The sequence below is a fragment of the Ammospiza caudacuta genome, chromosome 1 (genome assembly GCF_027887145.1).
Source record: "Ammospiza caudacuta isolate bAmmCau1 chromosome 1, bAmmCau1.pri, whole genome shotgun sequence".
Lineage (NCBI taxonomy): Eukaryota > Metazoa > Chordata > Aves > Passeriformes > Passerellidae > Ammospiza > Ammospiza caudacuta.
In genome coordinates, this window is record NC_080593.1 from 29,709,647 (window position 1) to 29,722,128 (window position 12,482).

Genomic DNA, 12,482 nt, shown 5'->3' on the forward strand with positions numbered 1-12,482 from the left:
TGGAACAAAGTCTTGTTGGTTTTGGCCGAAGACATCATTAGCTGCTAGTTAAATTTTTCCTGCTAAAGGAAAGAGTTTCCCAAATGGATCAAGGAAGAAGGTTTGTCCAGGATTAAAAGCCTAAATTTGAAAACAGCTTTGTGTTGTCCCCAGACGAAATTCCAAAAGACACAAAAAGAGACAGAGCTGCTTAGGCAAAAATCACTTTTAGAGTCCTATGAAATCACTGTAGAGAGACCAGAGTTATTTAAAAAGGATTATTTATTAAACATATTTCTTTACAAAGTACAATCAATGGTTTGCATTAAATTTTGGGGTTTGGTATTTGCCTGTATGTACACAAAAGCTTATAACAGAAAATATGTCTTGATTTTACACATGGGACACAATACAGAGTTACCTTCATATTTTGATTTCTGCCAACATAAGCAGTTGATAATAGCTTTCAGTTAGGTGCTGTTTTTTCAAACTGAACATGAAGCAACAACATTTCTGCAGAGTTTCAGCATTTATCAATCCTTTGGAAAGTTTCCACTGAGCATGAGTGGAACATGACATTTTTGGCAGGTTACTGGACTATCCTTATGATTGTTAAAATCACTTTTTGCAGTTATAAGATAAGAAGATTTGAGGAGCTAGGTAAATTTAATAATACCCTATTAGCAGCAGTTGATAGTAAATGCAACATAAGGTTTGTTTTGTCTGTCATACAAGGATGTGTCCTAGCAGACACTATTGTATTGTTCTCTACTTGAACAAAAGTATCTGCATTTATTGTATGTCTTTGGTAAAACAAAACAAAGATATAGAGACAAAAAGCCGTTTATTGTCATGAGTGACTATTGCCATCAGCTAATATGAATGCATTGCTAAAAATTAGTGAAGACAGGAAAATGCTGTAAGGTAAATATATACAGAGTTAAAATACAATTCTTATCCACTAGATAGTGATTTTGTGGCACTGTGGTTTTCAGAATATAACGTCTTTGAGAGCAATGTAATTTTCAGTGCAAGCTTAAGCAAAAATACCTGCCCGCTGTCATAAAAACGACAAACAAATCTGGAATGTTCAAAGTAAGTTTGTCTTCCACTTCTCCACTCTTGAGGCACCTTTAAGACATGGCACTTACTGTAAACCATCTAAGAATCGAGAAAAGCAGACACAATAAGCCTGAATTTTCCATAACAACTTTAAAGATCACTGCCAGAGTCACTTGCATTAAGTAAACGATGCCTGTGTAAGGTTTGCCAGCAAAGCATCTTTCCTGAGAACGGAGCTGGGGCCCTCTGTGTGCATCATAAGTGTGCGTGCTCGGAGCTGTGGTCGCTGTCGTGGCTGTCGTCGTTGGCTAGAGAGTCCCCCGTGTGCTGCAGCCCGGCGGCGCCGATGCCGGAGAGCTCGGAGGGGAGCAGCGTGCCCTTTTTCACATTCACCAGTTCCTTCTCCCGGGCTGCTGCCCCTTGCTGGCCCCCTTTTACGCGCTTCCACTTCATCCGTCTGTTCTGGAACCAAACTTTTACCTTCGCAGAAGAAAGACAAAACAAGAAAATAAAGATGGGGTCACTGAAGGTAAAAGTCAACTTTCTACCTGTAGCGCAGCTCTTGGGGATTGTATTTTCCTAATGTGCCTTTCTGTCTGGATGGTAAAGAGCTTAGCAAGATTTCCCTGAAGACCAGGCAATTCAGTTTTGGGTAGGATGTGAACACTGGGGATAGTGACAGCAAGGGAGGAAAAGGAGCTACTCTTAAGAAGACAGTTGGGCTATCTGCTACAGACAGTTCTGTAGGAACATCTCCAAGCCCTTTAAAAAACATTCAAAAGATCACATACTCTTGAAAAATATATTAATGCCATTTGTCAGAGAGAGAAACAAAGTCAAAATATTTCCCATCAAGGGACTGTGCAAAAGAACATACAATTTGAGTAACAGAGAACCCTTCATCAGAGGGTAGTTACTCTACAAAACAACTTGCCTGAAATTTGGCATTGCTTTCTTCTTTGTTTCTGTAAGCTGGTGATGAGTTTCAGGTGCACCACTTTAAAGGTGCCTTTTTATTTAAACTTGCTGAAGTATCTGAAAGACCATTTCTTACTATAAGAGCTTAAGACTTCCCTGTCTATTTCACAAATGTATTCAAATTATTGTAGTCAACTGATCCTTTATTCTGCTGCATTTAACCATAGACCCTGATCAAATTTTTTAGACAAATAAATACTCCCAGAGTCAGAAGGCAAGACATTTATAAATTGAGTCAAAATTAGCAAATAATTTCAGATAAGAATGAAAAAGAAATTCATAACATGGAAGACTAAAAATGTATCTGTGTTTAAGTCATATTAAACCCCAAGATTTTACGCCAGCTGAAACTCATTTCCGCTCCTCCCCATCTCTGTATGGAAATATATGAGGGAAAAGTAAACCTAAATTATTTGCACTGCAAACCACAATATTTTTCAATAGCCAAAAGAAAAGTAAAGGAAAAAAAAGATGTGCATAGCAGCTGTCAAATATATTAGAGCAGATTAAAGGCTGATTTCAGATCAGCTTCAAGTACTGTCACTGAGAACAGTATGAATAGAATATTGTTCAGTTTGATTCATTTAGAGTTAATGTTGCTGAAAAATCTCGTGTGTGTGTGTGTGTGTGTGTGTGTGTGTGTATGTGTGCAGCTCTTCAGATGAAGGTTCCACAGAAAAATAAACAATGCCTGCAACATTTAACTTGGAAAAAAAGCAAGAAAGCTTGCAATGCTAGTATATCCTCTGCTGTGTTTAGCAGAATGTGTTTCAGAGTTTTAAAAGAATCAGCAAGCAACAGGCACAGCAGGACATATTGTTCAACATGAGTAATAGAGCCACAAAAATGCTGTTTTGCTGAATCTGTCTTACACATCCAGGAAACCTCACAGTTTTTAACCTTTACTATTACTTTGAATTTTGCATTAAAATTTTACTACAGTTGAACTGATAGATAGTGTCACGCTCTTTGTAGATGTATATAGGAAGGAAGAGAGCTTATTTATTTTTTTAATACTCTATCTTCCCGTTAAAGACAAAGTGAGCTGTTAAAGCAAAATCACTTGGGAACAGAGAAAAATTATTCCAGGTTAGTTAAGAGCCTTTAAGCAGAGCACATCTTTTCCTCTAGTCAGCTCATCAGAGCCAAAGAAATCTAGCTTGCCAAGTGAAAAAGTGTAAAAGGGAAGGTATTTATTAGTGGCTGCTGTGATGTTGGATATTACCATACTCAGAACTGATATCAGAAGTGTCCCTGGAAACAACATTTTCAAAAGGGTGTAGCCTTGGCAGCTTTCTGGGAGAAGTGATAATATTTTGTTTCATTTTTGGGGGGTTTTTTAACAGTGAAGTTTCCCTTGCAAAAGGCACTGCTCTACTGTGCCAGGTAGTGCAGTAGACACAACTGCAATCATTATCTGAACATTAAAAATAATACACTTTGGATTGGACCCATTATCACAGGATATTATCCCACTTCTTACGAAATAAGGGCCAAGCCATTTTTCTTTGGTAAGAAAAAATTACAGGATTGGAGTAATTATTAAAAGGTCCGAGCAATTCTCTGGATATTTTTATGTCCTTGAACATTCACAGAAAAATTCACATTACTCAAAGCCTAGAAGAGAGTAATAATAATTTATAGAAAACATGGTTTCAAGAAACATGACAATAATGCATTTGAAGTAAAGGTTTCAGTGCACAGCCTGGATGCAACCTACTTTAACTTAATGGAATAAGAGACATCCAGGCCTTCTGGATGTGGTCAGTTCATTTGTGAGTACTTGAGAAACTGAAGCTAATACTCCTGTGACCAGTCAGACACTGTCCTGGATGGGACAGGAGTGAACAGGATGATTAATGCCTGGCTTCTGTTACAGGTGCTCATTTCTTTCTCTCACAGAAAAAACTAATTCTCACATCTGCTAAACTGACATTTTTTGACTGTTTTCTACTGCAATTAATTAACTTATTCTGGTTTTCATTTTTATGATACATTTTGGTTCTGCTTGTTATAATTCGGGCCATTTTGACAACAGCAGAGTTGAGATGAGTCTGTGTCCTTGAGCATTAAACCCAAAAGATTGACCCCAGGTCCAGGTAATGAGTAACTGAATCCAGGCTGGGGAGTACTTCTTCATTCAGATCACCAGCCTTCAGATCAGCTCATAAAATTATGCCTTTAAAGTGCCTCCACCAGGGATTAGTAGAGGTCAGCATCTGCATATTAGTTGATATAAATCAGGTAAGGGATGATGACTTCCCTTTTCAAGGATGAGCATAAGATACATTTGCATATTCCTCCAAGGATCCAGCATGTAATGCTATGTCTGCAGGTGACCCATTGTATGGGAAACATGGCATTTTGGGAAAGTTGGGCTGAAATGACTCCAGCTCCCTCTGCATGAACTCTCTAGAGTGTAGAAGGAAGAAAGTAACACTGGCAATCTCTTAGGAGGAAATATACTACTGAATATTACGAACATATAGCCTTCCCATAAAGAGAAAATGGTAACAATGTTAAAAAGGGGGGGAGGGGGGGGGAAAGCTTTTCTGTTCATTACTTTAAATAAACTGCATATGATTTACTGACAGAATATAAAATAATCAATTGCTTTTTTGGTATGTCAAAGATTATTCTCAAAAGCTTGAAATCATTTATAGTCTATTCTCGAAAGCTAGAAATCATTTATAGTCAAGTTTATAATTGAAAATTTTGTGAGTTTATTTTGATGCCATTTGCTGTGCTAATGTACTGCAGGGTTCTTATATAAGGGAATGCATTATACACACACAAAATATTTTTTACTATATATTTCTTTATGTCCTCCATTATGAAGTATTGAAGTGCACTTTTGATCTGATCCAAAGTACACTAATGTCAATGTGAGTTTTTTTTCATACACCTCAATAGACTCTAAATGAAGACCTTAATGCTCATTTGCTAATAATATGAGACAGGTACTTCACTTGTTATTTCCTCTAGAGATCAAATTTAGATATTGGAATTCTGAACTTCCTTTGGAGCTGAAGGACAGTTATAGAGGGTATAATTGTTACTGATATGTGATCCATCGATATTTTAGTAATGGAAAGGAAGTGAAGCAAACTTTGTGTGAAGTAATTCAGAGCATCAGTTTATCTTAGTTCATGGAAAAGAATGCTTTTCAAACACACAACTCATTTAAATTTTCATGCATATAACATGAGTCAAAACAAAAAACCCTGAAAAACATATAGGAGAGAGCATAAAGAAAGAAGATAGAAAATAAAAGAAGTAGAAGAGAACAGAGTAGAATAGAATAGAATAGAATAGAATAGAATAGAATAGAATAGATCAAGAGTGATAGAGAGTGACTGAATGACTGAAAGAAAAATAAAGAAAAATTGAAATAAAAATAGAGAGAAAAAATCCTTGCTGAAATGAACTTTAAAAATTTTTGAAATTTCCCCCAGTGAAAGAACTAGTAGTGACATTCACAACTTTTGCAAAAAATATATCCTTTAAGAAAGTTTAAAGATCTACTGTGACAAACTTAATAAGATTTACAGAGCTTTTAATGCTATTTTTCAAGCCTGTTAGCTCCAGCAGGGTCTGAGCGTGCTCACCACCTCTGAGAATCAAGTCTTGATTGCCTACTGTTTATGGAAATGCACTCCCTCGTCTCCACCCTTTGACTAGCACAACTTGACTGTATGGAGCAAGCATGTGTATGCACAGAAAACAAAGGAAGTGGCGGGAAATGAGCTGTATTAAAGATGATGGTAGCATTAACAGCTGTTTCTAAATCAGCACTTATGAGGCAGTCTATTGAGCACATCTGCTTACTGGCACGAAAGCCCTGTTTCTTTTCCCTTAGTCAACAAGTTGTTTAGCATCTGCATCCCCACATCTGATGATTAGACTGTTACTTTAGATACGAGTAAATTATTTCTCATCGCATATCTCCTGATCTACAAGATAAATGTTTTGCTGTGACCAATTTATTTTAGGTCTGCTCTGTAGGAATCATAGGAGGGGAGTTAAAACAATGAGGTTGACATTGTTAGTGTCTACATTGCCAAAATAATTATTACATACTTATGATATATAGGTCCTTAGCAGTCTTAAGGACCACATGATGGGCTGTGTTGGATGCGTATCTTTAATATAACTTCCTTATGTGGACATCAACAACTACTTTTGATTCAAAATGTAAATATTTCCTAAATGTCTGGTTTAGTGCTCCTTCTTCAGCAGAGTCTTTCAGTCATGTTAACTTTGAGAATGATTGAATGAAAAAGTAATGACTGAATTCAAATTATCTTAGTTCTACTATCAGCTCCTTTTCTTCTTTTAAGAAAAAATACTTTCTCTTTATAAAAGCTATTTTCTGGAAATGAAAAATTCTTTCCTAAAATCCAGTTTTCTATTCCAGGTTTTAGTGGCATGAGTCCTAAACAAGATTAAAATTTGAGGCCTGATATCTAGAGAGCCTTAAAAATTAGAAACAAGAGTGCTGTGCCACTTGTAGTTATTCTTTTGCTTTAGGGGATCCATATTTCTAAGCAAGAGTCTTTGCAGTCAGTATCCTAAATTCCATGTTTTAATATACCTAAATGATATGTCATGAAGACCAAAGTATCAAGCCTTTAAAGTATTCTGCCTCAGTCAGCCGTTATCCATTTACATTCATTATTTTTAAATCTTTCAATTTACTTTCCTCTGATACAGACAAACATATGAATAATAAAAAATAACACTAAGTTTTCAAAATTAGAAAAAAAAATAGGTTTACTTCTAAACTTTCTTAGGCCTTGAAAACATTCCTGTTATTTTTAGATAGTACATTTATGCTGCCAAGTTTTAAGGAGAGTCAAACTCCTGAAATTTACAGAAATCTCTGGTGTTATACAGCTGAAGCTTGCCTTTTTTGCATGCATACAGATAATATTTTCATGATAGTTTATTCAGAAACTTATAGAAGTAAAATAGAAGTGTACAACCTATGAATAAATATAATTGCTCATAGAATATAACAAAGGAATTCAATTTTCTATTCCAAAGAAAATCTCATAAAAATCTCAAACGTATTTTAGAGATTAAAACTAATTTAAATAAATTTTATTATTAAATGTTTTCTTAGTTAATATAAAATATTTCCAAAATCCATCACTTGAAGAAAATGGACTTATCTTTGGAAATTAAGGAGTGGTACTAGAGCCTTGTGATTAAAATTATTTAAGTCACCTGCTCACTTATTTAAAATGATCTGCTTCATGTTACATTACAGAACTTTACACTGAATGTGTACAAGTACTTTGCAGCAGCTGTTGAGAGAAAGGGGAGGTTTTGGCAGGTGCACAAAGGACAGCTGGAGCTTTTGGCACCCAGGAAGGTGTAGGAGTGAGTTCTGGTGTATCGTTACATGAAAGTCGGTTGAGATTTTGGTACTGTTTAGATGATACATTCTCCTTTCTACCTCCCACGTTTAAACAGGGATGGAATAGCCATTATATTTCAGAGGACAGCAGTGATAGCAGTTCTTCATTCCAGTTTCAGAAGTCTTTGGGAGCACTCAGTTTACCTTCCTCTACTCCCTCCAAAGAACAGTTGCCTTCTCTACCAATGGTCTTCAAAATTGCTTTCATGATCAAACAGCTAATCTTCCTGAATCAAAACCTCTCTAAAGTAGATTTTGCAGTTAATATATCTTAATCACAAAGAAAAACACTATTTCAGGCACCTTGCTCCTAGTGACTTGTTTTACATAATCTAAGGTGATATTTTTTTGTAAAATTAGTCTTTCCTTTTTTTGGTTCTAGGCAAAGAAAGGCAATCTGTGGGGCTGCTGCTTGAACTCCCTCTACCTTATTCTCCTGTAATACCTCTTTTAAGAGCATACTTTCATCCATTCCTTTACTATGTATAGGACCTAAAAGGGCTTACAGGGATGGAGAGTGACTTTGATAAGTCACTCGTAGGACAAGGGGGAATGGTTTTAAGATGAAGGAGGGTAGGTTTATATTAGATATTACGAAGAAGTTCTCTACTGTGAGGCTGAGGTTGCCCAAAGAGGTTGTGAACTTTCCATCCTTGCAAGTGTTTTAGATTGGAGTGGATGAGGATCTGAGCCACTTTGTCTAGTGAAATGTTCCCTGCCCATGGGCAGTTGGAACTAAATGATCTTTAAGGTACTCTAACCCAAACAATTCCATGATTCTATGATCGTGTGATCCAAACCTACAAAATAAACAAATGGTGGAAAACTAATTACCTTAAGCTCAACTTTCCTCTTCTTTGTGTAGACATTTACCTCCATGAATTACTCATATGTAGAGTATTTTACTTCATGATAAAAAAAAAATTGTAATGTTCATCACTTTGCACCCATTTTGCACAGATCAACATTTCTCAATGGCCTCCAAAAGAAAAAAAAAATCTCCTTTATTCAACATATTCATTTTTGACTCTACAAAATAAGTTGTTCTCCACTGATTTCTTCTATTTCTTAAAATGACTATAAATGACAAATTTAAAAGCTCCTCTTTCCCAAAAGAGATAACAGAAGAAGCCACATCTTTCTCAACTTGAGCTTAAGAAAGAGCAGGGGTAGGTAATAGCCATGCCTCAAACACTTGGTAAAAGCAGCTGTATGAGCTGCTAATATTCCTGTCTATATCACATATGCTTCTTGGCACAGCAGAGGTTTCTCCCCACCCAGAACCTCATGGGGTTTCTCTGCAGGTGTAGGGTCCATTCACAACTAACAGCTTGAAGTTCTTGGATCTTTGCATATGAATTGCTTGTTTAAATTCAACCAATACTGCAAATTAAATATGCTGATGAATTTTTGCCATGTAATTATTTTTTAAAATAATTAGTGCACAAATCAAAATTATGCACTAATTATGTCTAAGTTTTCTAGCTGAATTCTTTCCTGAGAAAGAACAGAGGTAGCACAGTGACTCTTAGTGTTGGTATTTATATTGCTCAAGACAAATATCAAAGTTTTATTTTATTAACAGTGTTACTTTAAATAAACAAAAAATCTAAAGGATTTCAAGCCACGCAGACTCATTATTATAGTGTGGATAGAGTGTGCTTAACACATGGAAGTGTGGAATGAGCAGCTGCCTTTCAAAGATGTGACAGCATGACAGACTGATGTGGTCAAGCCTGTCCTATCAATACAGTTTGATTTTTGTTTGAAAATATTCACCACCTAGCCTCAGAAAACTAGCTTCCTAAAGTAGAAAATTAGTTATGCCATTTAATGCATGAAGAGATATTTACACTTCCAGCAGTTGTGCAGAACAAACACATGATGGAGGAATGTTGAATTCCTGTTTTCTTGCCTGGGTGACCAAATAAAGCTACTCTTACCTTATCAGTGAAGTCTAAAAAATGCAGTGATTAACCTTCATTTACCTTTGTAATGCTGAGAAGTATTTTAATCAAGTCACTTGCGATGAAATTTTGAGGTAACCAGGTCTGGAGAAAAATTTTCTAATGGTAAGCTTCATGTAGTATTTGCATGATCTTAACAATACAGTGCTACAGTGTGGGTTATGGTACTATACCAAAGTATAATATAAATAATAGGGCTGCTTGTTTCCATTTCTGGCAGGAAAAAGGCATCACAAAGCTTCTTTCTTTGTGACTCATTCCATGTTGGTACCACATGCATGGAAGTCAAATGCTTGGTACGAAAGCATTCTTCACTTGGAAAAAATTTTGTCCTTTGCCTATGCAAAATCAATGGCTTTAGGGTTTTTATAAATGATTGATATCTTCTAGGCAGATATTGGAAATTAAAGTTGAGAAGAAATAAAGCTGTTGTTGCCATCAGCAGAATTTAATCTGACTAGGTGGGATTTTCCGTTTGTGTTGGCAAACTGAAGCATTACATATTTGGACTGTTTATTCCGGTAACCTTAGCTAGCCTGAAGAACTGCAACATTACTCTTTTGATTAGCTCCATGCAAAAAGATCTTGTGAGATGGAAAGATCTCCTACTCTTTCTATATTTGGCAGGATCAACTCCGTAAAAATGTCCATTTTGCCACTCCTCTGATACCCCGCTGCAGCTGCTTCCTCCCCTCATCCCACGGTGAGATATTAAAAAGTCTGCATGGAACCATCTCCAAGTTTATCTGGAGGTACAAAAAAGCCAAGAATGCGTTTGCCAAGGTTACAAATATCTAGGGAACTCAGATAGTTTTTAGTCTAACTAGCTCTTCAAAATATAATAGAGGCCTGCCAGCTGAAAATTATTAACTGCTGCCTGATCTGGAATTGTGAGTGCACTCTACAGGAGAGGGAGCAAGCATTATATGTACCTATATTTCTGGAGTTCTTACAATACCATAATAGAGCCATCCTACCACCAGATGTGCTTATAATGCTCTCAAAGTGTACTCTTTATATCTAGGCAATTGAGGCACTTATTTAATGTCATCCTCCTGTCTTGTAACTCAGGTTTCCTTTTTAGGGAGTGATAGGATTATTTTCTTCTCCTGAGCCATATGTAGGGGTTTTTTTCTTGGGTTTTTTTTTTGGTTTTTTGGGGGTTTTTTCTGTGAAATAGCCTTCCATGAGTCATTTATGTTTGAATTGATCTTGTAAGTTATTTCAAAAGTCAAATGAAGCCTTACTTTGATGACTGCAGAAAACTTTAATACTCTTATATAGCTTTTTAAATATGGTTAGACATATGCTTTTTTCTACAGCTTATTTAAATGCTAGAAAGGTAATTATGAAGTGTTAGTTGGTCAGTGCCTCTTTTAATCTGTGGCATATGGTAGAAATTATCACTATAGTCATGAGGAAGATAGAGATTTTTTTAAGTTAATAGGCTACATGATTTATCTCACATCTTGGGGAATAACTGAAAGTTGTAGCTTTAAGATGACCCAACAATACTTTCCCCAGATTATTTTGTTGTTCTTCTTTATCTGAATAATACACTTGTCTTTTTTTAAAAATCCTAACTAAAAAGTAATGCTAAACAAATAATTCCATCAGGTCTGCTCTCAAACCTATCTTCCAAGCAGATGCATTATTTCACCCAATAGCCAATGCTACTATTTTGCCATTGTACTATCTCAAGGAAGTTTCAATTCTCTGTATGCAAATTCAGTGTTTCATGAAAGATGAAGAAATCTCCCAACACCAAGGGGTCTACAGCATGAGATCAAGGCTATCACTTGTGTGTTCACTACTTTCAAACAAAGGAGCTATCAGCTATTGCACTCTCTGCAATGCAGCTTTGGGGAAAATAGTAAAAAAAACAGATCTGCAAACAGCAATCTTCTAAAAGTGCTATCTCATGGGAAAGGGGGGGCATGGCTGATAATGTCATCAATATATTTTAGATCTTTTTTTTGCACCTGTTTAAGGTAGGTATCAAATATGATCTCCTCTGTAGGCATGGCTAGTTGAAAAAAAGTCATAACAGTAGTAAGAATGAAAATAAGTGCTGTTATCTTGCTCAAGGGTAATGATTCATTTTGGTAATGATGGAAAGGCAGGTCCTGAGGAGACTTCCCTCTCTTAACTGGAGAGAAAAGAAGTATTAATGTCACACCACGCTCACCCTAAAGTACATTTTTAAGTCACTGGAGGAATGCTGATATAAAACAAGTATATACAAGAAGAGCAAGTCTTTTGATTTAGGGCATTCAGCTTCTGAAGTGTGCCATATACCATAGAAACCCATACCCATATCCATGCTATTTACACCATTTTTCTATCAAAGCAATAGATTTGGTTTAAAAGAGACATTTTTACTTTATAACATTACTTGGCTATAACATACATAACCATATGATTCAGAAACTGAAAAATATGTCCAGAATTTCCCCTCAGTGTTCACTTTTTGATTAACAATACAGTTTTTATGTTTTTTGGTGTTGTTGTTTCTTCTCCTTTTCTCAGACCATTTTACTGTGGGAAGATACAGAACTGAATTCTATCAAACTAAAAATCTTAATGCTTTCCTTTTCTAAGGTGGTGTTAAGCAGGAAGGCAGGAAGGAAGGAAGAAGGGAAGGGAGTTATCTCTAGGAGCTCAGTTGTCACTCTGTGATAATCTGGGGAAGCAGAGAAGGATTAGATTACATAAATAAAAAGACTAATGACAATGCTATAGAAATTACCACAATAATCTGCAGAATGCTTAAAACTGATGCTTTGTGATAGCTGGAAAACAGAAACTACTACCATGACTTAAATAAATTCTCTGTACTTATATAGCTGGACTGTCTTTTCTCCTCCGAAAACAATATTTAATATTTATCTTATTTTCACTATGTTAATGCTTTTAGATTAACTATTCCCTTCAGGATAATAAACTGTCTCTTCATTTAGTTTACTACTCAACATGATCTTTGAAGAAAAGCACATAGAATTTATTTGGGGAAACACTTAATTCTAGGCCAAATTCACCATTTTTAAATGTAGAGCTATATCCAGCTGACTGAT

The 12,482-nt window shown here is 35.9% G+C and overlaps 1 protein-coding gene across 1 annotated transcript in view; it reads right to left on the bottom strand.

Annotated features, from left to right (window-relative positions):
* Window positions 1-243: 243 nt before the first annotated feature.
* MEOX2 (mesenchyme homeobox 2) overlaps window positions 244-12,482 on the bottom strand; it is a 52,107-nt gene continuing 39,868 nt past the window's right edge. The window contains exon 3 of the mRNA XM_058803299.1: window positions 244-1,521. Coding sequence (XP_058659282.1) covers window positions 1,297-1,521 — 225 coding nt within the window. The 3' untranslated portion in view covers window positions 244-1,296. The remainder of the gene's footprint in view (window positions 1,522-12,482) is intronic.